A 25,199-nucleotide genomic window follows, 5' to 3' on the forward strand; every position below is an offset into this window, starting at 1 on the left:
ACATCGTCTGCCAACTTTATTTTTAAACCAGTTGATGCAACCGGCTTCACTCGCGTGAAAGATACACCTAGCAGTCCTAGCTATACAGCATGTTTGATCAATCATAAGTTAGTCATTTTTAAACTAATATTAGTGCGACCAGTATCTATATAATATCTTCTTCCTGACCTTACATAGGCTGCACTAAAAGTTTCGGGAATGGAATATTTCCACTGTCCCTGTCATATTAAAAGCTTTTTAATTGGAAACTCCTTGGTTTTAAAAATCGAATACCATTTATTTATTTAAAAAAAGATTCTCGGTCTTTTCACAAGGTCTTGTCGAAATTGTAAAGTCGTTGAGAAAATGGAATTGACTCGAGAAAATTCTAGAGCGATGATTTATTATGACTTTCGAAGTGGTTTAACACAAAAACAGTGTGTTGACCGGATGATTTCTGCATTTGGTGATGAAGCCCCATCTAAAACCACATGTTATCGCTGGTTTGCTGAATTTCAACGTGGACGTGTCAAGCTCAGTGATGATCCCCGTCAAGGTCGTCCAAAAACTGCAGTCACCCAAGAAAACGTTGATGCTGTGCGTAAGCTGATTGAAGAAAATCGACATGTGACATACCGCGAAATTCAGGCAACTTTAGACATTGGCATGAGTCAAATACAAATAATCTTGCATGAACAATTAGGTGTAAAAAAGTTGTTTTCCCGATGGATACCGCATTTGCTCTGTGAAGAGCAAAAAGCGGCTCGCGTTACTTGGTGCGTCAGAACTCTCGAAAGATTCCACGCAGGATCCTCAAATGCTGTATACAACATCGTATCAGGTGACGAATCCTGGATATACGCGTACGAACCCGAAACAAAAAACCAGTCACGAGTTTGGGTGTTCGAAAATGAGTTAAAGCCAACAAAAATTGTTCGTTCACGAAGTGTTGCAAAAAAAATGGTGGCCACGTTTGTCTCCAAAACCGGCCATGTTGCGACTATTCCTCTTGGGGGACAAAGAACGGTTAATGCAGAATGGTATGCTAGCATTTGTTTGCCACAGGTCGTTTCTGAACTCCGTAAAGAGAACTGCAACCGCCGCATCATCCTCCATCACGACAATGCGAGTTCTCACACCGCGCACAGAACAAAAGAGTTTTTAGAGCAAGAAAACATAGAATTATTAGACCATCCGCCGTACAGCCCCGACCTAAGCCCTAATGATTTCTGTACTTTCCCTAAAATAAAGCATACATTGCTGTTGGCATCGGCCAAAAGCTTAAACAACTCCATCAATATTTACAACTCATTTATTACTTTATCATTCTATCTTATAATCTTACTTCTCTTATCATTTATTAATAATAAAATAAATTAACATTTCGTCGAACATTTGCACTATAAAAACATATTCTGTTCCATCTTGTCTTCTTACTCGAATGTCAACCCCGAATCGAACGTCGAATACATTTTATGACATTATAGTTTTTATAATCGTTTATGCAATCCATTTCAAAGAGGTTTTACTAATGACATTAATTTTATATCATTAACTAACGTAAGTTATACAGACATACAATTCATACATCATGCGCCTCATAAGCTCTTAATTAATATTATTACACATAGAATTATATCACATATTAGTAATTAATCTCAATAATAAGCATACGACCCTAACATTGCGTGGTCAGAGATTTTCATCACCTGAAGAAGCTGTGGACGCCTACAAAACGGACATTTTGGAGACCCCAACTTCCGAATGGAATGGTTGCTTCAAAGATTGGTTCCATCGTATGGAAAAATGTGTCAAATTTCGCGGAGAATACTTCGAAAAGCAATAAATACATTTTTAAATAGTAATGTTGTGTCACTTCCTTGATTCCCGAAATTTTCAGTGCCGCCCTCGTATCCCACGTGAGGTTGATGGTGCATGTACTTATGTTGCATGTACTTTTGACTTGACAGTTGACACATAGTTAAAATGGCGAGTGAGTTCTCATCATATTATATCGATGGTTCTCATTTTGTACGGAATATAATACCGCAGCTAATACTGCAGGTATTCTTTGCGCGAGATGAAGAAATCGAGCGCCTGTCTGAATATTCTCTGCAAAAACTTAGTACCAAAACCTTACAATTTTATTATCGGACGGACAGTGCGACAGATTTTTTAAATAGGTAATTATTAACATTTGGTACCTATATACCCAAATCCAATTGCACAATAAAAAAAATTCTATGAATCACTACAATTTTGAATTTACCTACATAATATAGCTTAACCACATCCACGCACACTTTTTATCTCGTTTTTATCTTTGCGATATGAGTGCGACGGAACGATAAACAGCTTGTACAGTGACCTTCATGTTTTCGATAGAATGTTTTGTTTGACTCATCGACCACATCGCGAGCCGGTGTGAATTTATTCTGGCTAGTAGCAAACTATAGGACTTCTTTGAACATAATATTCTTACCTTTTATTCCATAGTTTTGTGTGTGAAAACCTATAAATACACTGTTGATATAAATAAGTAAGGTAAGTACCTATATAAGAAACCTATCTATTTCATTCAGCGATATAAATGTTAATCCATGTCTTTGGTGTCTACAGAATAACTTCTGTGCCCGGCCTGGACTGAATATAATATTGCACAACCTAAACAGAGTTGTTAAAGGTACGTTTTTATTTGTTAACATTATGTAATCCTAATTTTGTCTTTAAATAGTTGCCGCCGAGTAATGCTAAAATCGATTCCAGGCGTTTCCTATAACTTTTCGGAGTTAGTTAGTGAGTGTGTTTTAAGTTTAGTGAAATGCACTAATTGAGTTGTCGTTTTAACATGTCCCGGGCGTTAGCCATATCCCTAAGTGTCCGTTCACACAGACCGGCTGGGGCAGAATCGGACGGTGCTCTTCTTTTCACACAGACCTCCGGTGCGCGTACGGTTGGAACTGGCCGGAGCGACCAAGCTTTGTTTCACATAGACCGGCTGGAAGAGCACTGTTCAAACAAACGAAGCTATTCGGCTGCGCGAGAGCCGAAGAGCGCGTCATCAGAAATCATACGTAGCCGGTCGGCTCCTTTTATTTTTTCACACTAACCGCGTAAGGTTTGCTCTCCGGCATTCTCAATAACAAAAGAGGTGATATGTAAAAATAAACCTTATTTCAACTATCCAACACTCTATTTTAATCGCTATCAAAACCCGCTGTCCGGTCCGAGCCGGTCTGTGTGAACGGACACTAAGAGAGTTGACCAACTCCCGGTTAGTGCCATTTCGCTGCGACATAATTATTCATAAACACTGTGACCCCCGTGGCCGGTGGTATCCATGACGAGTTTTCTTCACAAAAGAAAAAAAAGGAGCTGAATGGCACTTTATTGCGTCGTAATTTCTGGGCTTAGAACCATCGTATTTTAATCTCACAGTGAAAGTTTTTTAAAAGTGAAACACTTTTTTAACAGTGAAAGCATTATGAACTAATAATAATTAGTCTTGGCAACCAAAACATTAAATGTTTTGATGGGATCACTATTACATCAATTATATTTTACAAATTCAACAATTTACAATCAAAAAGTGTACAATTTTGAATAAATGTCTTTGACTTTATACGAAGAGTCGCTATTTGTTTAAACGTCTTTGCTGGGTGATCCTAAGTAAGTATTCTATCAAATGAGTGAGGGTCCATGTTTGTTTAAACATTTAACTCAAACTTTATTTTTGTTGTTTTTTTTTTTTCAGAACAACATGGAGTATCTTAAAGTAAAAGGTGACACGTTAGGCCAAAAACATCGAAACTACAACAAGTTAGTAAATGAAGCAATCCAAAACAATCCAGATCAACAAATTAGTGCAATTAATTACGAGGAGTCTGATATCGATAACCTATTTAAAATTGATATCGCATGCAACAAAAGAAACGTTGAATACATTCTAGAAGCTCTTAAATGTGAAGACATGTTATACGTGTCTCGGATTATCAAGCAATCCACATGGCTGATAACTGATCAGCAATACTCGTATATCATTAATCCTGAATATTTACACCAACGTCTATATCCACGTATGACATCGAAGGCTTTTAATAAACTTATGCTGCACGTAAGGCTGAATTTGAAAGACGAAACACGGGTTGAAGAATTTTTTAACTATTACAAACAAGATTTTAAAAAATCATTAAAGTGGCTCCCGGGTTGTTCCGTGCCTTTTATTGAAAACTTTATCCAAAAACGTGCTAATGATATACCAGAGTACTTATTGAAACGATTATATGAAAAATCTATCACTATTCTGGAAACAGTTTTACGAAATTATACAACTTGGTATTATAAACAACATATGATAGTACCGGGAAAATTTCTTCTAAAAAGAAATCTTGAAAAGTTCCTGGATATTACAGAATCGTTAAAACCTGGTGAAAGTTTTAACTTTGGTCCGAAATATACAAGGATAGTGATGGAAGAAAACCCGGGAAGAGTAATGAATAATCTTGAAAAATACGTCGATTTCCTTGATATTCCAACTTTTGCGAAATATTTAAAAAAAGATGAAGTTAAAGGCTTTATATTAACTCACATCAAAAATAAAGAAACGCGTTCTTGGTTCAGATATAAGAAAATAAAATACTTTTTAAACCGGTTGCCATTTGAGGAAAGATTTGATTTTGTTAATAAAGTGTTTATTGAAAAATCTTGTGAAGATCAGGATCTTGTAAATGAGACATGGGATGATATAGTAGAGTACTGTAATATACCTGTACAAAAATCATCATCGTCTAAACATATTTGGAGTTGGTACGTGTATGCACCATTTGATAAGGCTTTTGAAGATTTGAAACATTTCATTCGTAATGAATCGAATCCTACTGATAGACTATGGATTTTGCGAACAATGCTTACATGCGCTGGCAGTGACCAGAAAAATATACTCACATTATTAAAATATTACTACGAACATCATATCAGCGAACCCTTTAAATTTAAAGTTCAGTTTGTAAACCATGTCATTACCAAAACTAACCCACACAACTACGATGAAGAAACTTTGCGATATTTCAATGATATTTTTAACAGCTTGGAAGTGTCCACTAAATACAAAGATAGTGTGGAAACATGTGTGAAATTCATTATTTTATATAACGCAACACATGACAGAGACATACCCGAAAATATAGAAAATAAATTTGATTTTGAAAGTTTTATAAAGTATGATTATAACAAATATAAAAACAAATTGAACATCGAAGAAAGAGAGAAAATATTCAATTACTTTTACAAATATTACATTTCAAAAATTACAAGTAATATAAAAAGTGAAAAAGAATTTGATGAGACTGTGGACATAATACTAAAAGTTTTCAAACTTCTTGAGAAATGCAACAAAGATCTCAAAGATGATTCATTCATTCTGCAGAAAATTAAAGACTTAATTATTACAAGAAAAGAAAACTCTTGGAGTTGCGATCTATCGGATGTGTATCATTTCAAAAAGTCCTGGAGGAGACTTTTGTTTCCCGAATCTATTATATTAAGTCCCACTCAAAATACTTGCATCAACGCTCTTAAACATGACCCAGAGCTATTGGAAAAATATAGAACGGAAATAGACTCATACATAAATAATAACGTATCATTTGGGAGCTTTCTGAAGAAAATTCGAACTGGTTGGCACCGACCTTTAGCAAGCTCATTCAAAACGACTTTTAAAGAAAACCTTAACCAAAAAAGCAGTCATAAGACTTCGATTAAAGGGCTGTGTACATTACTTTCACAAAAAGAACTGGTGAACTTTGTTCAAAAGTATGTGCCGGAAGAAGCAAAAATTGACCCCAGTGAATCTGACGACTTATTGATCAGCATTCGCAAAAATATAGCGACATGCATGCACCGGGCAAGACTTCATCCCCCTCTCCGAGTAGCCTTATTGTACGCTAAAGGAGATTATTTGCATTATGTGCTACCATCATTAAATGCAATATTTTATAACATGAGTTCTGATCACATTCGCAAATATGTAGCGGAACTTCTTAATGCACCAGTATCCTTGCAAAAACATGGCATTCGATATGCATTTGCCAGGTTAGATTCTAATGAACTCAAAAATATTTTTTCAGAGTTATGGAAATCTAGTGAAAACAGAAGTATAAGAAAGGATATCTTTTGCGAGACATATAAAAGGCTTTGTAGAGAAAGTAATGAAACAGTTATTTTAGACGTGTGGGAGTTGTTAAGCATGTTTATCGATAAACTAAGTTTTGAAGAAAATGAGAAAATATACTTAACTCTAAGCAATTTTGAGGATATACCACTTTCTGTTAGAGCAGCATTTTGGCAGAAGAGCTATGAATTTTTTACAAAAGCGCCAGCCAAATTAAATTGTAAAAGCTGTATTGATGAGTTAAATGCCATAATAACCGATATCATGGAGTATTTAGATATTGATTTTATGAGAACAATGTTTTTCGAAAATTTTGATAAAAAGTTCTCTACGCAGAAATATGATTACTGTCAAAAAATAGCCCTGTATTTACTTTCAACTAAGTCTGAATCAGATCAAAAAGAGCGTTATGAACAAATATTTGTACCACTAATAGAAAAAGCTGTTGCTATGTGGGATAAGCAATACGATGATATCCACTACACTCGAAATAATTTACTTGATATATTTGATTATATGAGTACAGAATTTGAAGATTTAGTTTTAAAAAAAGAAATGGTATTTCCCATCGCCATGTACACTGATGTCCTGAATAAACTCCAAAGTCACTTATCGATAATAGAAAATTATATTCTCTTGTCTTATGTAAAGTTATCTTTAGGATTCATAAATATTTTACATGACCTGAAAACTAAAGTTAATGATTCTAAAGAAAAATTGGACAAGTCTGAAGAAGTGATAATTCTGTATCAAGATTCAGCCCCTGTTTTTGGCACGTTGTGTTTAGATTACTTGAAGGAAGATGTTACAAATCATGGACCAACAATTTACCAAATTTTTGCACATGTTTTAAATCTCATATTCGATAAGTATCTTCAATCCGATAAAATTTATAGAATGTCTGTCTTAAAAAGTTTCCTTGATAGGAAAGATTTTATTGAAGGATATTTATTGGTAATGGAACTAATTCCACGCTACAATTATTTTCCTAAATACGACGAAAGAGCCCTAAAACTGGAAATATTGAAAGAAATTAGTTTACACCCTTCGGAAGAAATCGCAATGCATTATTGGCATACATGCAAGGACAGTAACGATTTTTAATTGAAATGCATAATGGTCTTGGACTGTAGTACCTAATAAAATAATGTGATGTTTTGTATAGTGGTAGTTTATGGGGCTAAAATTCATTATTAAACAAAAAAAATCAAAAATTTAGATTTGTTTTGATCTAGTTGTAGCCTCCCAACACCAACGCTGTTCTTTTGCCATTCCTCCAGCCCAGCTTGGCTATCAGAATTCAGGCCACAAATCTTGCCTAATGAATATAGGAAGACTACAGTTATAGCCCCAAGATACCTGTCTGTTTTACCAGAGCTCCTAGTAGAGAATAGTAAAGACTCCTAACTTTTAAGACGTTAGCAAGCTGTGCTAACTTGAACAAATGACCCGATAAATATACATACCCCTGCGCGACACGAGAGATAGAGAGAGAGATAAGCGTTTACGCGATAGAAAGAGAGGTGTTTATTAAATTTTATGCCGCAGCGCTGTGCGAGATGAATAAGGTGAATTGCACTTTATTGCGTCGTAATTTGTGAACTTCTTCTCAGATCAGGGCATCTTTGGAACCCTTGTAGCTTTCGTTTGAAGTTTGCGTAATTATCATTATATCAATCTTACAAATTCAACAATTTACAATCAAACTGTGTACAATCGTACGCATTTCGTACAAAAGGCTTTGATTTTATAACAAGACTAAAGCGTTTTTCCTGATTGATTCTAAGAATTGTATGATATAGGTAAGGTTACATGTTTAATTAAACTTTTAATCAGAATTTTTTTTTCTTGTTTTTTAGAACAAAATGGAGCCTCTTATACTAAAGGGTGAAACGTTAGGACAAAAACATCGAAACTACAACAACTTAGTAAATGAAGCAATCCAAAACAATCCAGATCAACAAATTAGAGCAATTAATTACGAAGAGTCTGATATGGATAACCTATTTAAAATTGATATGGCATGCAAGAAAAGAAACGTAGAATACATTCTTGAAGCGCTTAAATGTGAAGACATGTTATACGTATCTCGGATTATCAAGCAATCCAAATGGCTGATAACCGATCAGCAATACTCTTATATCATTAATCCTGAATATTTACACCAACATCTATATCCACGTATGACATCGAAGGCTTTTAATAAACTCATTCTGCACGTAAGGCTGAATTTGAAAGACGAAAAACGCGTTGAAGAATTTTTCAACTATTACAAACAGGATTTCGAAAAATCATTGAAGTGGCTTCCGGGTTGCTCTGTTCCCTTTATTGAAAAAATTATCCAAAACAATGCTAATGATATGCCAAAATACGTATTGAAACGGCTATATGAAAAATCCATTTCTATTTTGGAAATACTATTACGTAATTATACAGCTACGTATTACGTAGACCGTATGATTGAACCGGGAAAATTTCTTTTAAAAAGAAACCTTGAAAAATTCCTGTATATTATAGAATCGCTAAAACGTGGTGAAAGTTTTCGCTTTGGTCCGAAATATACAAGAATAGTGATGGAAGAATACCCGGTAAGAGTAATGAATAATCTTGAAAAATACGTCTATTTCCTTCATATTCCAACTTTTGCCAAATATGTAAAAAAAGAGGAAGTTAAAGGTTTTATACTAACTCACATTAAAAATAAGGAAACGCGTTCATGGTTCACATTTAAGAAAATTAAATACTTTTTGAACCGGTTACCATTTGAGGAAAGATTCGAATTTGTTAATAAAGTGTTTATTGAAAAATCTTGTGAAGATCAAGACCTCGTAAATGAGACATGGGATGATATAGTGGAGTACTGTAATCTACCCGTAAAATTTAATGTATCATCGTCTAAAAATATATGGAGTTGGTACGTGTATGCACCATTTGATAAGGCTTTTGAAGATTTGCAACATTTGATTCGTAATGAATCGAATCCTACTGATAGACTATGGATTTTGAGAACAATGCTTACATGCGCTGGCAATGACAACAAAAATATACGCACATTATTAAAATATTACTACGAACATCATATCAGCGAACCCTTTAAATTTAAAGTTCAGTTTGTAAACCATGTCATTACCAAAACTAACTCAGACAACTACGATGAAGAAACTTTGCGATATTTCAATTATATTTTTAACAGCTTGGAAGTGTCTACTAGATCCAAAGATAGTGTGGAAACATGTGTGAAATTCATTATTTTACATAACGCAGCACATGGTAAAGATATTCCCGAAGACATAGAAAATAAATTTGATTCTGAATATTTTATAAAGTATGAATACATAAATTATAATTTTAACATCGAAGAAAGAGAGAAAATATTCAATTACTTTTACAAATATTACGTTTCAAAAATTACAAATAATATGAAAAGTGAAAAAGAATTTGATAAGACTGTGGACATTATGTTAATAGTTTTCAAACTTCTCGAGAAATGGAACAAAGAACTCAAGGATTATCCATTCATTCTGCAGAAAATTAAAGACCTAATTATTACAAGAAAAGAAAACTCTTGGAGTTGCGATCTATCGGGTGTGTATCATTTCAAAAAGTCCTGGAGGAGACTTTTATTTCCTGAATCTATTATTTTAAGCCCCACTCAAAATACTTGCATCAACGCTCTTAAACATGACCCAGAGTTATTGGAAAATTATAGAAAGGAAATAAACTCATACATAAATAATAACGTACCATTTGAGAGGTTTCTGAAAAAAATTCGAATTGATTGGCATCGACCTTTAGCAGACTCATTCAAAACGACTTTTAACGAGAACCTTAACCAAAGAAGCATTCATAAGACTTCAATAAAAGGACTATGTACATTACTTTCACAAAAAGAACTGGTGAACTTTGTTCAAAAATATGTGCCGGAAGAAGCAAAAATTGACCCCAGTGAATCTGACGACTTATTGATCAGCATTTGCAAAAATATCGCTACATGTATGCACCGAGCAAGACTTCATCCCCCTCTCCGAGTAGCCTTATTGTACGCTAAAGGAGATTATTTGCATTATGTGCTACCATCATTAAATGCAATATTTTATAACATGAGCTCTGATCACATTCGCAAATATGTAGCGGAACTTCTTAATACACCAGTGTCCTTGCAAAAACATGGCATTCGAGTTGCATTTGCTAGGCTAGATCATAAGGAGCTTAAACATATATTTACAGAGTTTTGGAAATCTAGTAAAAACAGAAGTATAAGAAAGGATATCTTTTGCGAGACATATAAAAGGCTTTGTAGAGAAAATAATGAAACAGTTATTTTAAACGTATGGGAGCTATTGAGCATGTTTATCGATAAACTAAGTTTTGAAGAAAACAAGAAAATATACTTTACTCTAACCAAAGCTGAAAAGATTCCACTGTCTGCTAGAGCGGCATTTTGGATGAAGAGTTATGAATTTTTAAAAAAAGCGCCAGCCAAATTAAATTGTAAAATCTTTATCGATGATTTAAATACTAAAATGAACGATATCATGGAGTTTTTAGATATTGGTTTTATGAGAACAATGTTTCTCGAAAATTTTGATAAAAAGTTTTCTACGCAGAAATATGAATACACTCAAAAAATAGCCCTGTATTTATTTTCAACTAAGTCTGAATCAGATCAAAGAGAGCGTTATGAACAAATATTTGTACCACTAGTGGAAAAAGCTGTTGCTATGTGGGATAAGCGACACGTTAATATCTATTACACTCGAAACAATTTACTTGATATATTTGAGTATATGAGTACGGAATTTGAAGATTTAGTTTTGAAGAAAGAAATGGTATTTCCCATTGCCATATATACTGATGTTCTAAATAAACTCCAAAGTAATTTATCGATAAAAGAAAATTATTTTCTCTTGTCATATGTAAAGTTGTCTTTAGGATTCATAACGACTCTGTATGACCTGAAAACTAAAGTTAATGATTCAAAAGAAAAGTCTGAAGAGTTGATACATCTGTACAAAAAAACAGCGCCTGTTTTTGGCAGGTTGTGTTTGGATTACTTAAAGGAAGATGTTGTAAACAGTGGGCCAATAGTTTACCTAATTTTTGCGCATGTTTTAAAACTTATATTCGACAAGTATGTTCAATACGATAAAATTTATAAAATGACTGCCTTAAAAAGTTTCCTTGATAGCAAAGATTTTATTGAAGGCTATTTATTGGTAATGGAACTAATTTCAGGCTACAATTGTATGTCTGAAGACGATGAAACAGCTCTGAAACAAAAGATATTAAAAGAAATAAGTTTACATCCTTCGGAAGAAATCGCAATGCATTATTGGCATGCCCGCAATCACGATGACGGTTATTAATCCTCAACCCAAAAAGAGGGGTGTTATAAATTTGACGTGTGTATCTGTGTATTTGTCTGTGGCATCGTAGCTTCTAAACTAATGAACCGATTTTAATTTAGTTTTTTTTTTTGTTTGAAAGGTGGCTTAATCGAGAGTGCTCTTAGCTATAAGCCAAGAAAATCGGTTCAGCCGTTTGAAAGTTATCAGCTCTTTTCTAGTTACTGTAACCTTCACTTATCGAGGGTGTTATAAATTTTTAATTTACACTTGTTGATTGATATTATGTATAATTTTTCATCTGACGTCGGGCTTCAATATTCAAGATATCTATAATTTGTAGTTTGGTTATGTAGTAGTTCATACCATCTTACTGAATGAGTTAAGCAACGTTGTTATCTGACAAAAATTGTATGATCTGTTTTGGCAAATTGGTAGAATTGACCTTGTCTATTTTGAAATGACGCGCCCCACCACCGCAATTTACACATCACTACTACGCAAAATTATGTAGTGGGGCGCGTCATTTCAAAATAGACAAGATCTAACAAAGTTGCTAAGTAACTTATCAGTTATCGACGAATTGAATATTAAAACCCGAATTGAGTGTACTTGCGTATATTCACTAGTACTGCAATTAAAGTAATTAATATTAAGAAGATAGGGATCATAGTTTTTTTTTTAAACAAATAAAATCACTTAAGATCGACAGTAGAATAAAATGACTAGCAAATAAAAATCATTGTCTAATTTTATTCATTTAATTTTAAATTCATTGTTTTATATTTACACAGCTCACTAAAATGACCACAGTGCATTTATTACAAACAATTTCAATACCAAGGCGTAATATGGGTAAGTCGACGTTTCATTTTCAATTTCAATTAAATGCATTTAAGTGGCAGGAAAACTTAATTTGAATCTATGTTACATTATCGTAAGGTACATTTTTCAATAACTCAAATTATGGCAGTTTTATATATTGAACTCTTTGATGTACTTGTCCCAATTTTTTATCATAAAGTCATCAAATCAAACCACTTTTGCTTTGTGTCGAATTAAAATGTCACACGCAACTCATATAACTTTAAATAATAATATATGTAAATAAAATATATAACAATAAATAGTATGCTTTTTATTTCAAAACCCCCTCCTTTTATGCTTAACATTTTTTTAAGTTCTTTTACCCGTCTTATGTTTTGAACCAAAGTAACCTAAATTGTAGTATTCTTTTGAAAATAAATAATTCATAATCTTATAGATCGAAATACTTTTTTAGCATTTTGATTTCCAGAATTCTCAACAATGGAATTAAGAAACTTAAAAAATTTCAAAATGGTACAGAAATGCTTTTATCTGATTTGTAATTTTAATTACGGGTCTTAAAATGCTGTAGAAATGCCTATAATAATAATTATTATAGGCATTTCTACAGCATTTTAAGTTAAAGTAATAATTTTCCGAATTCCAGACTATATTATATTTACTATTTCTATTTTTATTTAATCTGCGATTTCCATTCAGAAGAAGCAGTAATAATTTTCTTAAATTTACTTTAAGTAGTGACTCTACTCGATTAGTGAATATTACTCGATTTACTTTAATTAGTGACGTTATCATTCGATGTAAAATTGATCGATTCCTTATCGATTTCTGGAAATGCCAGACTAGAGGTACAATAAATCCGGAAAACATCGTCATATAAATTTTTCTAGCTCCAGAATCTTATTACATTTCAAGATGCAATAAATAATTCTTAATTGAGATAAAGTTTCGACCAATCGTTTCATATTATTATTTAATTAGATAATTTGGGCGCCAATTATTATTATTTACTATAAATTATGGTATAAATCAAAACCAAATTCCATCAAAAACGTTTATTATTTTAATTTTATCTGCGATCTTTGATCGATAGCATATGAACGATAGTAAAATAACTCACGTTTATTTTAAGTACCATTAATGAATGATTAATGAAGATACGAATATGTTCCGATTCAATATCAATTTCCGGAAATGTCAGACTACGGGTAACAATAATCCGGAAACACGTGTCCTTTAATTTTTCTAGCCGAAGGATCTTAAAAAATTTCGTAATAATCCTTTATCTTTTGACCAATAATTTGGTATTATTTAATTTGATCATTTGAGCGCCAATTATTGTTTTTGACAGTTCAGTGTGGTGATTATGTTGTAAATTAAAACTAAATTCCAACTAAAACGTTTCCTTCTTTTTTTTAATTTTATTTGCGATTTTTGCTCGAAAACAAATAAGCCATAATGTCTGTATCATTAATTTTAAATGTCATTAATTAAAACCCATATACGAGTGTGTTTCGACTCGATATCAATTTCCGGAACTGTCAGACTAGAGGTACAATAATCCGGAAACGGATGCGTGCGCCATGACAGCTTCGGCGGCTTGTTTGATTTCAAGATGGCGGCGCGCGGCGTCCGACCACGGTTTTGCTATGGCTCTGGGAGCGCCTTGCAGAAGGTTTACATAACGTAAAGCTATTGAAAGGTTGCCGTGGTCCATGTGATACCTGAAAAGAGGTAAAAAATTCACACTAGTGCCCATAAATTCAAAAGTGTGTCTATCTGTCTGCTAGTTTTTCACAGCCCATCTACAAAACCAATTTTTATCCATAAAGGTCCATCTTTTGAACTGCAAATGACAAAATTTGGTGCAGAGATAGCCTGCATATCGGAGTCGAACACAGGTTACTTTTTGTCCCCGGAAAATCGAAGAGATCCCACAGGATTTTTAAAAATCTATATCCACGCGGACGAATTCACGGGCGTAATCTAATTAATTAATAATATCATCAGGTACATTAAATAGTAATTTCAACACTATAAACATTCAATTTATTTGTTCAATTCATGTTGGAGACTATCAAAAGCTTCATTGAAATCTCACCTGGCTCGTTGAATTATGTCAAAGGTGTCCAACTTGGAAAAGTCTGTTGGTTGATTATCTAGCTCATCTTTAGGGATTTCCGCCAACTGAAATAGTAGGAAAGAAATAACTCGCTTTTTAACTTATAGAATTGCTTATCTTACATCTAGACACTAAAATGTAATAGAGGGAGAGACGGCGTGTGCCAGACCTTCGTTATTTTATAAAAGCTGAAAGCTTATCTGCGTATTGTTCCCAACACAGGGAGGAACCATCAGCGACTATGAAGTTGGGATCACCATGGCTTTGGGAGATAACAGGTAATAAAGGTGTAAAGAATCTTACGTCAAAGTATAAAGTATTTTTTTTTTCATTTTCTTCGGAAATCACGTCATGCATTCCCAGACACTTGATATTGTGGCAACCTCCTGCCAGACACCCCGAAACTTTAAATATCGTTCCTCCCGTGTTAGGAACAATATGCAGAGAAATTTTCCGCTTTTATTAATTAACGAAGGTCTGGGACGCGCTGGCTCTTAGTCCATTACAACAAATTATATTCAGTGTATTTATTATTTTTTGTTAAAATATTTCAATAATGCTCGCTTTTCTGAGTGATACTTACAAAAATGTCATCTTTCCTGGCATGTTGATAAAGCACGTGACAAATCGAGATGTATAATCGGGGTAGGGACGCCTCGCACAGCCCCCGCGCTAATCCAGTGCGGGATAGCGCTGGTGACCTTGCCTCATACCGATTGCCGTGTCCGACCTGTCGCCTACTATACATATTTTACTGACCTTCTGGAATATTAGTTTGGATTGAAGCCATGACAGGAAGTAGACAGGTAGAGAGGCGCCTTCACGTCCGACTAAGGCCACTTTGGCGGCTGTCTTCTCCACCTAACAAAACAATCCATACTTGAAAGCTTGATCGATTCATTAATTACATTTTTGATACTATAATAAAATACGGGGACTGTTCCAGAAATTGTTAATGAAATAAAAAACAGTTGAGAACAGAAAAGCAATGTGAAAAAAGTTGTTTGTAGCTTCACAAAATATTCCCTTCCAACCCCAATGTTGCATTCGGATGAATCAACTTTCGAAAAATTTTATAACCGCCCAAATTCTTCGACTGCCTCTTCTGCAGTGATAAATTTTTGCCCACGAAGCATTCTTTCATCGTGGCGGAAAAAATATTATGGAGCTAAATCTGGGCTGTATGGAGGATGGGTTAGTATTTTGAACCCCTGAACTAGTAAAAAGTTGTTAAAGTTTATTTGAATAAAAATCTATTCTATTCTATTCTATTCTAGAATAGTCCATGGTTCTAGCAGTTGTGTGAGCAGGCACAGTATCTTGGACGGATTTTTTAAAAACATAAATCCACGGACGAAATCGCGGAAATAATCATTTTTTTTTATTTTTTTATTGAGATACAAGTTAGTCCTTGATTGCAATCTCACCTTGTGGTAAGTGATGATACGGTCTAAGATGTAAGCGGGCTAACCTGGAAGGGGTATGGTAGCTTTTATTACACTCATACCCTTTTGGGTTTCAACACGGCATCGTATCGGAACGCTAAATCGCTTGGCGGCACGGCTTTGCCAGTAGGGTGGTAACTAGCCACAGCCGAGGCCGCCTACCAGACAAAATCTAGTAATAAAAATATGATTACCGTATCGAATCTATCCCTTAGGGTCTTTTCTGTGACTATACCCTTCTCTCGTACTTCAGGGTTGATGCCTTTTAATACTGTTTGTACTAGTTTGTCGTCTTTACCTGGAAACAAAATCTTAGCTTTCATGAGACAGCCTATTTGCCAATTTTCTTTTCAAAGGCCCACAATACAATGTTAGTAGCCATCTTACAGCTCGTTCACACAGGCTGCGTAAGCGTAGACGTAGCGCGTACCATTGCGTTGTAATGTATGGAACTGTATGAGGCATGGCATACCGCTTGCGTGGCGTGAACGTTCGCGTAGACGTAATGCGTGCAGTTATGTCTACGGATTCACGCGCGTCACTGCGCACGGTTCACGTGTACGTGCTTGGTGTGAATCGGCCTTTCTTATGTTAGTAACTATAAATAAAATTCATGTGAGAAACTTATTCTATGCTAGTTAATATAATTAATATACTTACAAACTAATGCAGACATCCAGTCCATCCATGTCCTGTCTGCTATCACTCTCAAGATAATGTTGGGACTTACCAGCGGTCTCCAGCGCCTTGATCTCGTTGTCTAGTTTAGTTTCGGGGGTATTCCGCCTGGTTGCGGCGTGCAACGCCTCCGCGGCCGCCCATAGAGACTGTGAGCGACGCGCTTCCGCTTCCGCTTTCGCTCTCTCTGTTTAAATAAACAAATAAATCAAAATTCATATTATAAGTGCGAAAGTGTGGTTGTTTGTTGAAATCAGCAAAAAAACCCGGCCAAGTGCGAGTCAGACTCGCGCACCGAGGGTTCCGTACTCGGGTAATTTTTCCGATATTTTGCGTGATAAATCAAAAACTATTATGCATAAAAATAAATAAAAATCGGTTTTAGAATATACAGGTAAACCCCTTTCATATGGTATAGTTATCTAATTTGTATAGTTATCTACTTTGTATAAGTTATACTTGGTATAGTTATCTACTTTGAAAATTGAAACACATTTTAATTTTTTTTAATGATGTAACCACAAATTCTTGGTTTCGGATTTATTCCTTTACTTGTGCTGTAAGACCTACCTACCTGCCAAATTTCACGATTTTAAGTCAACGAGAAGTACCCTATAGGTTTTCTTGACAGACACGACGGATGGATGGATGGACGGACGGAGAGACAGACAGCTAACAAAGTGATCCTATAAGGGTTCCGTTTTTCCTTTTGAGGTACGGAACCCTAAAATCGCCCCAACGGTCAGAGTGGATTCGTAAAATACGACGATATTATGTCCAATTCAATGGTATATACTTACGTTTGAGCGTCTGTTCGATCGCCTGTAGTTTCCCCGCCATGGCGGCGAGTTCCTTCTTGAACGTCACTCGCTCTTTCTCCACTTGCTCAGACACCGAGCGACTGAATCTGCCCATTACCTAATAAAAACAATAGGTAAGTGTTTATAATTAGGGTTCTGTACCCAAAGCGTAAAAACGAAGCCCGATTAATGTCACTCTGCTGTCTGTCTGTCAGACAGACAGCAGAGTGACATTAGACCGACCACAGACACAGATATTAGTTTCTAGAATATGCCTGCAAAATTTCATGGACTTTGGTTGCTTAATATTCAAATGAAATTGGAACTACGATTGTATGGAGTAAGTGACGGAGAGACCCCTCTTAAGTACCTCTTTTTCCTTTTGAGCGAGCCTGTCCTGTATAACCTCTTGTTGAATTTCGAACTGCTTCTTCATCTGTTCCTTCAGCTTTTTATTCGCTTCCGCTTGAACTTCCAAACTCTATAACAAAACGATTTTTCAAATTTAATTAAAAACTTTATTTTTTTTAAACGGCCAAGTGCGAGTCGGACGGTCAAGAAGGGTTCCGTGGTGAAGATATAACACTTATGTGCAACACTGCAAGTTAATGACGGACAGCGCTATCTATAGTATAGATATAATTAACATAGAAGAAATAATTAGTTCACTAAAACATGTATAGATTCTATACGTGATTTAGTAAACTAATTATTTCTTCGTAAACGCATTTTAATTTTTTTTTTAATGTGAACCCAAATTCACTGTGTTCGGATTTTTCCTTTTACTTGTGCTATAAGACCTACCTACCTGCCCATAATTATAGGTCAACGGGAAGTACCCTATAAGTTTTGATTCCCTTTTCTTCACAGACATAAGAGTTATTTTTTTCGTTTTAAGGTACGAAACCCTAAAAAATAGTATTTCTTATACAGTGGTGTAGAACCCTTCGTGTGAAGACCGACTCGCGCTTGACCAGTGTTTTTTTTGTTTTCACCTTTATTTGGAATTCTCTCTCCTTTGCTAATCTCTCTCTTTTGATCATGTCTTCCACTTTCGCTTCAATGATGGCTTTCTCGTCATGACCTGGAAAACAAATTACATAGTGTCACTGTCAACGGATCAGCCTGGTTGTCTAGCGCGGAAATGCAGCCAGTATTCTTGGCACCATTCCACGCGGACATTATTTGTATACTAATTAGACAAGGCTAGCCTTAAGTTTCATAAATCTATCTCATTTTAACTGAAGCTTAAGACTAAGCAAAGTCAAAGTGCTGTCTATAGATTTCAACCTAAGCCTATGGAACTATGTTATTTTTATTGTCTTAGTAAATTATAATTGTTACTATTTTTAAAAAAATGCTCACATTCGATTGCCCTGTTTATTTTCAATTCCCTTATTGTTTGAAGTTCTGCAATTTCATTTTGCAAGTGTTGAATCTGAAATAAATTAAAGAATTAGAGAATGCATACATGTTAACTCTAAGAACCAATAACAAAATCAGCGTGAGAAGATCAACTTATAGCTCGTTCACACAGGCTGCGTAAGCGTAGACGTTGCGCGTACCATTGCGGCCGTTGTAATGTATGGAACCGTATGAAACATGGCGCACTGCTTGCGTAATGCGTGAACGAATGCGTAACCCGGTGTGTTTACGCGCGTCACTACGCACATGTCACGTGTACGTACTTGGTGTGAATCGGCCTTTAAGAAAATCTAACGGAACTCGCATAAAATTAGTGAATATCTGACCTGTTTCAAAGTATACATCAACAGAAGGTCCGTATCTCCTTTGATATCCAGTTGTCGAGAACTGAGGTCCAGTCCAGGGAACAACATTTGCAGCTCTTCCTTATATGCTTTTCGGGCTTCGTCCACCTGTAGGCAAAAAATTATTATTAGGGTGGAGGTGGAAGATTTTTAAAGTTTTTTTTAAATAGCGATTTTTTTATGATCCAGTTTTTTAGTATATGGACTCAATGGACTTATGGGATCAGTACTAGATGCTCTGTAAGATAAGTATGGCTATCCTCAATGACTTGAGTCACACTTCCCTTAAAAATCATTTATACAAGCCCTAGTATTCTTCTTATTAGTATAAGGCATTTATTCTACCTATATATCTATGTCAGTTGTACCTATTTTTACTTTACAAGGGATCACTGGTAGAGATCTCTTATAAAGTTAAGTGCTTCCCTATCCACTTCTCATCTTCTTTGTTTAATTGTTAGAAACTGTTGTTACGCTGGTACATTGGTAATTTAAAAAAACCTCTCGAGTAACTTCGATAGCGGGCTGTAACTTCATACAGCGCCATCTATCGTAGAAAAGTTGTAGTAGATAGTAACGTTGTTCCTTTGACTTTGTTTTGACTGACTCACGCACTCTTTGAACTGGTTTTCAACATTGCTGAGGGCTGCACGATCTGACATTTTGCTTCCATACCACTCAAGCTAACTTCGATAGCGCGATGTAACTTCGTACAGCGCCATTTATCGTATAAAGATGGAAGTAAATAATTACCTTGTTCCAGTACCTGTCACTCAGCACAGATTCCCTCGCGCACTCCTTGAACTGGTTTTCAACGTCGCTGAGGTCTGCACGGAATTGCTTGATGTATCTGTTTGTAGCCGCGATACTTTCTGGCGGCGCTTGCACGCCCGCTTTTATCATACGGTCCAGGGTCTCTACGCAAAAATGTTTGTTTTATCAAAGAAAGTTGTCATTACACATCACACACACACACATCACATGTTGTCGAAACATTTTAAGCTAGAACGATTAGGGCCTATGTATTTGTATAATGACTAAACTGTATAGCAAGCGGTGTACGGCCTTACTAGGTACCACAGGTTATCTTCGATCACTCACTATGAACCCTGAATTACCTTAATGAAGTGTTAACCTTAGAAGCCAAACAAGTTCCAAGATACCCACGGCCCTAAACATGACACCCACTTGGGGCACGCGGGGCTTTGCGTACTTAGGAACGTCTCCCCCAGAAATGGGAGAAACTCACAAGGGTCATGGACAGAGATAAGTAATTTGAAGGGAGCCAAGAAGGTGCCCCCAGGAAACCCACAAAGAGCAAGTACCAGTGGACTCCGGCTCATATAACTGACAGGATGGTGAGAGGTGGAAAGTTGTCCATACCGATAGCACACTTGGCCTTAGCAGAGGCGTCCTTAGCCTTCGCGAGGTAAGCGTCACGTTCGTTGCGCGCGCCCTGCAGCGCCATGAAGTGCTTCTTGTCCAAATCGCTCAGAGATGATTCCACAACCTGCCACAAAACTTACATCCTTTATAAAAGTTCTCAAGCGCACACACACATATTATGCAGATTTTTTTAATTTTTGTTATTCTGAATCTAAAACTAAGCCATATATCAATTTATCTCTTCATTATCTATATTAAGCAATCATCCTTCAAGCAGATCCTTTCAACACCAAACAGTAGTGTTGGATTTTTGATTGCAAAAAGCCAACACTGAAATTCTTACCTTATACAAAGCTTTATTGTAGTCGGCGCAGTATTGTAAGGCCTTCTTGTAGTTGTCTATGGCTAGTTTTGTGTTCTCGTGCATGTCATGCTCCAACTCTACCATGTCTTTGGTTATCCTTATGACGGTCGGCTGTTGAGGCTCGCACTTTTCTGTCTGTATTACCGTAGCTATAAAAAAAGGACATTTGTATGATATAATAAGTAAAATAGTATAACAAGTAAAACACGAAAATCCACCCAATTTTTTTTAATAAACTGGTGTACAATACTTTTCTTTCTGGTTCTACTCCGAGTTTCTTGTTGGTTCTTCTCGGTAGGAACGGCATTCCGAACCAATGGTAGATTATTTTGACGATTCAAAAGCACTTTTAAGAAGTTTAATTGAACAAAAATCTATTTTATTCTATAAGTTATGCCAATGTACCTGCACAGAAATCTTAGTTTTGAATGACGCGAAAATATCTCAGCCATAAAATGTAATTCTGGTAACTATATTTTATTTCAATACTCTAACTTGTTTCGTCTTGAAACAAGGTTTTCTTTCACTCCAACTCTAGTCACAGAAGAATGACTTACATTTTCGTACATTTAAATATCTGCCAAATTTCATGATTCTAGGTCAACGGGAAGTACCCTATAGGTTTTCTTGACAGACACGACGGACGGACGGACAGACAACAAAGCGATCCTATAAGGGTTCCGTTTTTCCTTTTGAGGTATGGAACCCTAAAAACAAAAATTATGAAATTTAATTTTATTTCTTTATTTTATATACTTTTGTCATCTTCGCCATATTTGATGTACCATGACGTCAGATAACCTATGACACTTGAACAACCAAGGCATACAATACCTCCTCTTTATCAAATTGAGACTTTGGGAGGTACGAAAGAATAGAGAAACGTACATACTAACAGACCACTAAACTCCCTACGTATTCATAGTGGGATGAAAATGGTAACCAACCTGGTGTTTCAACTTCGGGCGTGTCCAGCTTCTTCTCTTCAACATACAATGGTTCGAGTTGCGGCGGTGGTACTGTCAGACAAAGATGACATGATAATATTGCTATTTCAGTTATTCAGTCATATTTCAGTATATCAGTAGTGTTAATTTTGTTGTATTAATCAGAACCTTTTCTCATAATATTAGTGAGGAAAGGACAGAGAATTTGATTTCTATACTTTTGAATCTATAGTCTATACTAATTAACCCCCGAATCAAAAAGAGGGGTGTTATAAGTTTGATGTGTGTATTTGTGTATCTGTGTATCTGTCTGTGGCATCGTAGCACTTAAACTAATGAACCGATTTTTTTGTTTGAAAGGTGGCTTAATCGAGAGTGTTCTTAGCTATAATCCAAGAAAATCGGTTTAGCCGTTTGAAAGTTATCAGCTCTTTTCCAGTTACTGTAACCTTCACTTGTCGGGGGTGTTGAAAATTTTTAACTTAACTACTTAACTTTTTAATTTTTACAATTGTTTGCAATTTAAAAGACACTAATTACTTTTTACAAGGGAAAGGCTTTCACTTGACAAAATCGCTTGACAACTAGCATAAAGATTATTTCTTTACAAGATTTACCTTTAGCCTTAGAGGTTTCCTGTAAAGGTTTTTTATCCGATGCTGCATGTAAAAATGACAAATAAGCATAATGCAAAAATGTGCTCATTCAATCAAAAATACCTTGGGCATAATAATTATTGAGAAGTGTTAAATAATCCTTCCTTTTGGATTTGCCGTAGTCTGGTAAAAACCAGTATAATTCCATGGTAAATCTTTTTTTACAAAATATTGTAGATCAACAATAGTAATAGGGTAGCTTTTGACTAGACAGGCCTCATCGCACTAAAAGGCGTAATTTTGTGTGTGTGTGTATGTTTGTTACTCTTTCACGCAAAAACGGACGGATTTGGCTGAAATTCGGAATGGAAATAGATTATACCCTGGATTAACACATAGGCTACTTATATACAGGAAAACCAATGAATTCCCGCGGGATTTTAAAAACCTATATCCACGGGAACGAAGTCGCGGGCATCAGCTAGTATGTAAATAAAGTGTTTATTTATTTAATTAGTTTAGTGTAAATGTTACTCACATTCGTATGTTTTGCTAGAAAAGATCTTAGCTGCATCTTTTTCCAGGTCTTGCTCTGACCTCTGTTTGAAATCTAGTGGGGATACACCTTCCTGCAAAAAGTAGCATAATTACCTCATGAAAATCCCCTTTATTACTTGATCAATGACAGAGATAATCACTCTTAGTATGTACGACACAGACAGAGAAAGCTATTCTTTAGCTACAAATATGAAAAAGTCTCACTCATTGACTGATTTACTCATCAATGCCCAGCCCAAACCCTAGGACAAAGTGAAAATTTTTCACTAAGGTCCCAAAATAATATAGACTAGGAATAAGGCCATATTTTCAAAATTCCCACAAAAGCGAAGGTGCTAACTAGTAACAGAATAGGTAAAAAACTAACAATCCTGTTTTATCGAAATCGATTAAGTAATTTGGTAACCATGGCAACCAATGAACTAAAACATGTACAACTACTAAACATATCCTCACATATAAATACTCATAATATCATATTCTACAATATTTTGTATTTGCGATGCCCTGACAGGGCTTCATGTATATTTAGATTTAAATTCAATCAATCAATGTACATGAAAGAAAGTAAAATAAACGAATGAATGAATAAATAATACAGACCTTCCCAAATAAGAAGTTGCTGACATAACTGGATGCTTTGCTCAACTGGTTGACAGTGGAGCTCCAATATGTTGTGTTCTCCTGGTATACGAGTGCTACGAAGTCATTTGCCCATGGTGCATTTGATTCTAGCCAATTACGAGCATCAGGGCTTGATCTACAATTAAATAACACCACAGAATTCTAAATCAATATTCATAGTCATGAAAAGCGAAAATGTGATAGCCTAAGGGCTAGAACGTCCTGCTTCTAATCAGAAAGTTGTGGGTTCGATCCCAGGTACGCACCTCTAACTTTTCAGTTATGTACATTTTATGCAATTAAATATCACTTGCTTTAGCGGTGAAAGAAAACATTGTGAGGAAACCTGCATGCCTGAGAGTTCTCCATGTTCTCAAAGGTGTGTGAAGTCTGCATTGGGCCAGTGTGGCAGACTATGACCTAAACCCTTCTCACTCTGAGAAGATACTCACTCTAAGGGGTTCAAATGCTGCACTTCCTGGTGTAAGGTCACCCTTCTAGCACTTTCGGTCATCTAGATTATGAAAAATTAAACTCATACTTAGCATAAACAACCGCCGCGCCAGTCAATACAGTAGCACCAACAGTCCCCCAGAACAATTTCCTGGATTTTGGCTTCTTCTCATTCGGGGGGCACCTCTCTTGCTGAGCGTATTGCCGACGCGGCGACCGCATCACTATCAGTGCAGCGCATGATCCGTCGCCTATTTGTTTTCTAACCTATGGTAGAAAAATAATACTTATTATCATTAGATCTTCGCTCAGTATGAGGAAATGTTTGGCTCCACTATGCTTGCCCAGTATGGATTGGCAAACACCTCTGAGAATATTATGGACTCTATAACTCTCAGGCATGTAGGTTTCAGTTTGCAGGATACAAAACCCTACTCGGACAAATCTAGTGATGGCAAACCTATAATATGTATATATTTAGTAAGTGATACCATTATGGTTTAATAAATAATACCATAAGGATGACAAAAACTGGACACTGTTATTTTTTAACTTAATTAAATTAACCAGCTGATCGGCGAACCATCGCTAATTTCAAATATTTTTCTAGGTTATTTTGCAAGAATTAAGAATGACGTTATATGATTATGTAAGCGACAACAATAACAATGTTAGCTATGATAATACATTTTAAATAAGAACCAAAACCAAAAAGTAATAGTCCTTTACATAAAAACAAGCTGAAAAACATCTAAACAATATTATTAACCCAAAAACATGATCGTTCTTTGAAATAAAAGCGAATGTTAAGAGATGAGTTCTGCTTTACGAACTATTTTAGAAAGGCCACTTAATAATGGAAATAGAAATGTTAAAGTTATAATTACCAAAACTAAATTGGGATTTGTTAAATGGTTTGTAAATCTGTACATTTTCGGCACTGAATTTCTTCCACTCGGGCTGTCAAAAGCAACTGAAAGGAGGCCATAGACAAGTAGAAAACAAAATGTCACTAGTGCTTCATCAAAACCGATAAAATAACAAAAGTGATTTTTTTAATTTGAAAACTTATTTTTTAACAGTTTATGAATTAATTAGCCATGATAGGTGAGATTGAACAATCGAGAAGGTTGATT

At 35.4% G+C, this 25,199-nt stretch overlaps 2 protein-coding genes and 1 long non-coding RNA gene across 3 annotated transcripts; 2 read left to right on the forward strand and 1 right to left on the reverse strand.

The window, feature by feature from the left end:
• Nucleotides 1-2,262: 2,262 nt before the first annotated feature.
• Nucleotides 2,263-2,663, forward strand: LOC123877628. Its single transcript, XR_006798632.1, has 2 exons — nt 2,263-2,523; nt 2,599-2,663. It is a non-coding gene; the product is annotated as an uncharacterized LOC123877628 (long non-coding RNA).
• A 3,314-nt stretch (nt 2,664-5,977) lies between these two features.
• LOC123877514 lies at nt 5,978-11,613 on the forward strand. Its single transcript, XM_045924316.1, has 2 exons — nt 5,978-6,745; nt 11,017-11,613. The coding sequence occupies exons 1-2, from the start codon at nt 5,978-5,980 to the stop codon at nt 11,512-11,514; spliced, it is 1,266 nt and encodes a 421-aa protein (XP_045780272.1). The 3' UTR covers nt 11,515-11,613.
• Nucleotides 11,614-12,997: 1,384 nt separating this feature from the next.
• Nucleotides 12,998-25,047, reverse strand: LOC123877603 (MICOS complex subunit Mic60-like). Its single transcript, XM_045924416.1, has 18 exons — nt 24,951-25,047; nt 24,152-24,330; nt 23,590-23,746; nt 22,967-23,057; nt 21,833-21,904; nt 20,865-21,034; nt 20,519-20,645; nt 19,889-20,052; nt 19,118-19,243; nt 18,732-18,804; nt 18,362-18,450; nt 17,737-17,847; nt 17,367-17,484; nt 16,619-16,753; nt 16,083-16,186; nt 15,203-15,304; nt 14,423-14,508; nt 12,998-14,045 (listed from the first exon to the last, which is right to left on the reverse strand). The coding sequence occupies exons 1-18, from the start codon at nt 24,993-24,995 to the stop codon at nt 13,868-13,870; spliced, it is 2,127 nt and encodes a 708-aa protein (XP_045780372.1). The 5' UTR covers nt 24,996-25,047; the 3' UTR covers nt 12,998-13,867.
• Between the last annotated feature and the right edge of the window lie 152 nt (nt 25,048-25,199).

The sequence above is a fragment of the Maniola jurtina genome, chromosome 24 (genome assembly GCF_905333055.1).
Source record: "Maniola jurtina chromosome 24, ilManJurt1.1, whole genome shotgun sequence".
Taxonomy (NCBI): domain Eukaryota; kingdom Metazoa; phylum Arthropoda; class Insecta; order Lepidoptera; family Nymphalidae; genus Maniola; species Maniola jurtina.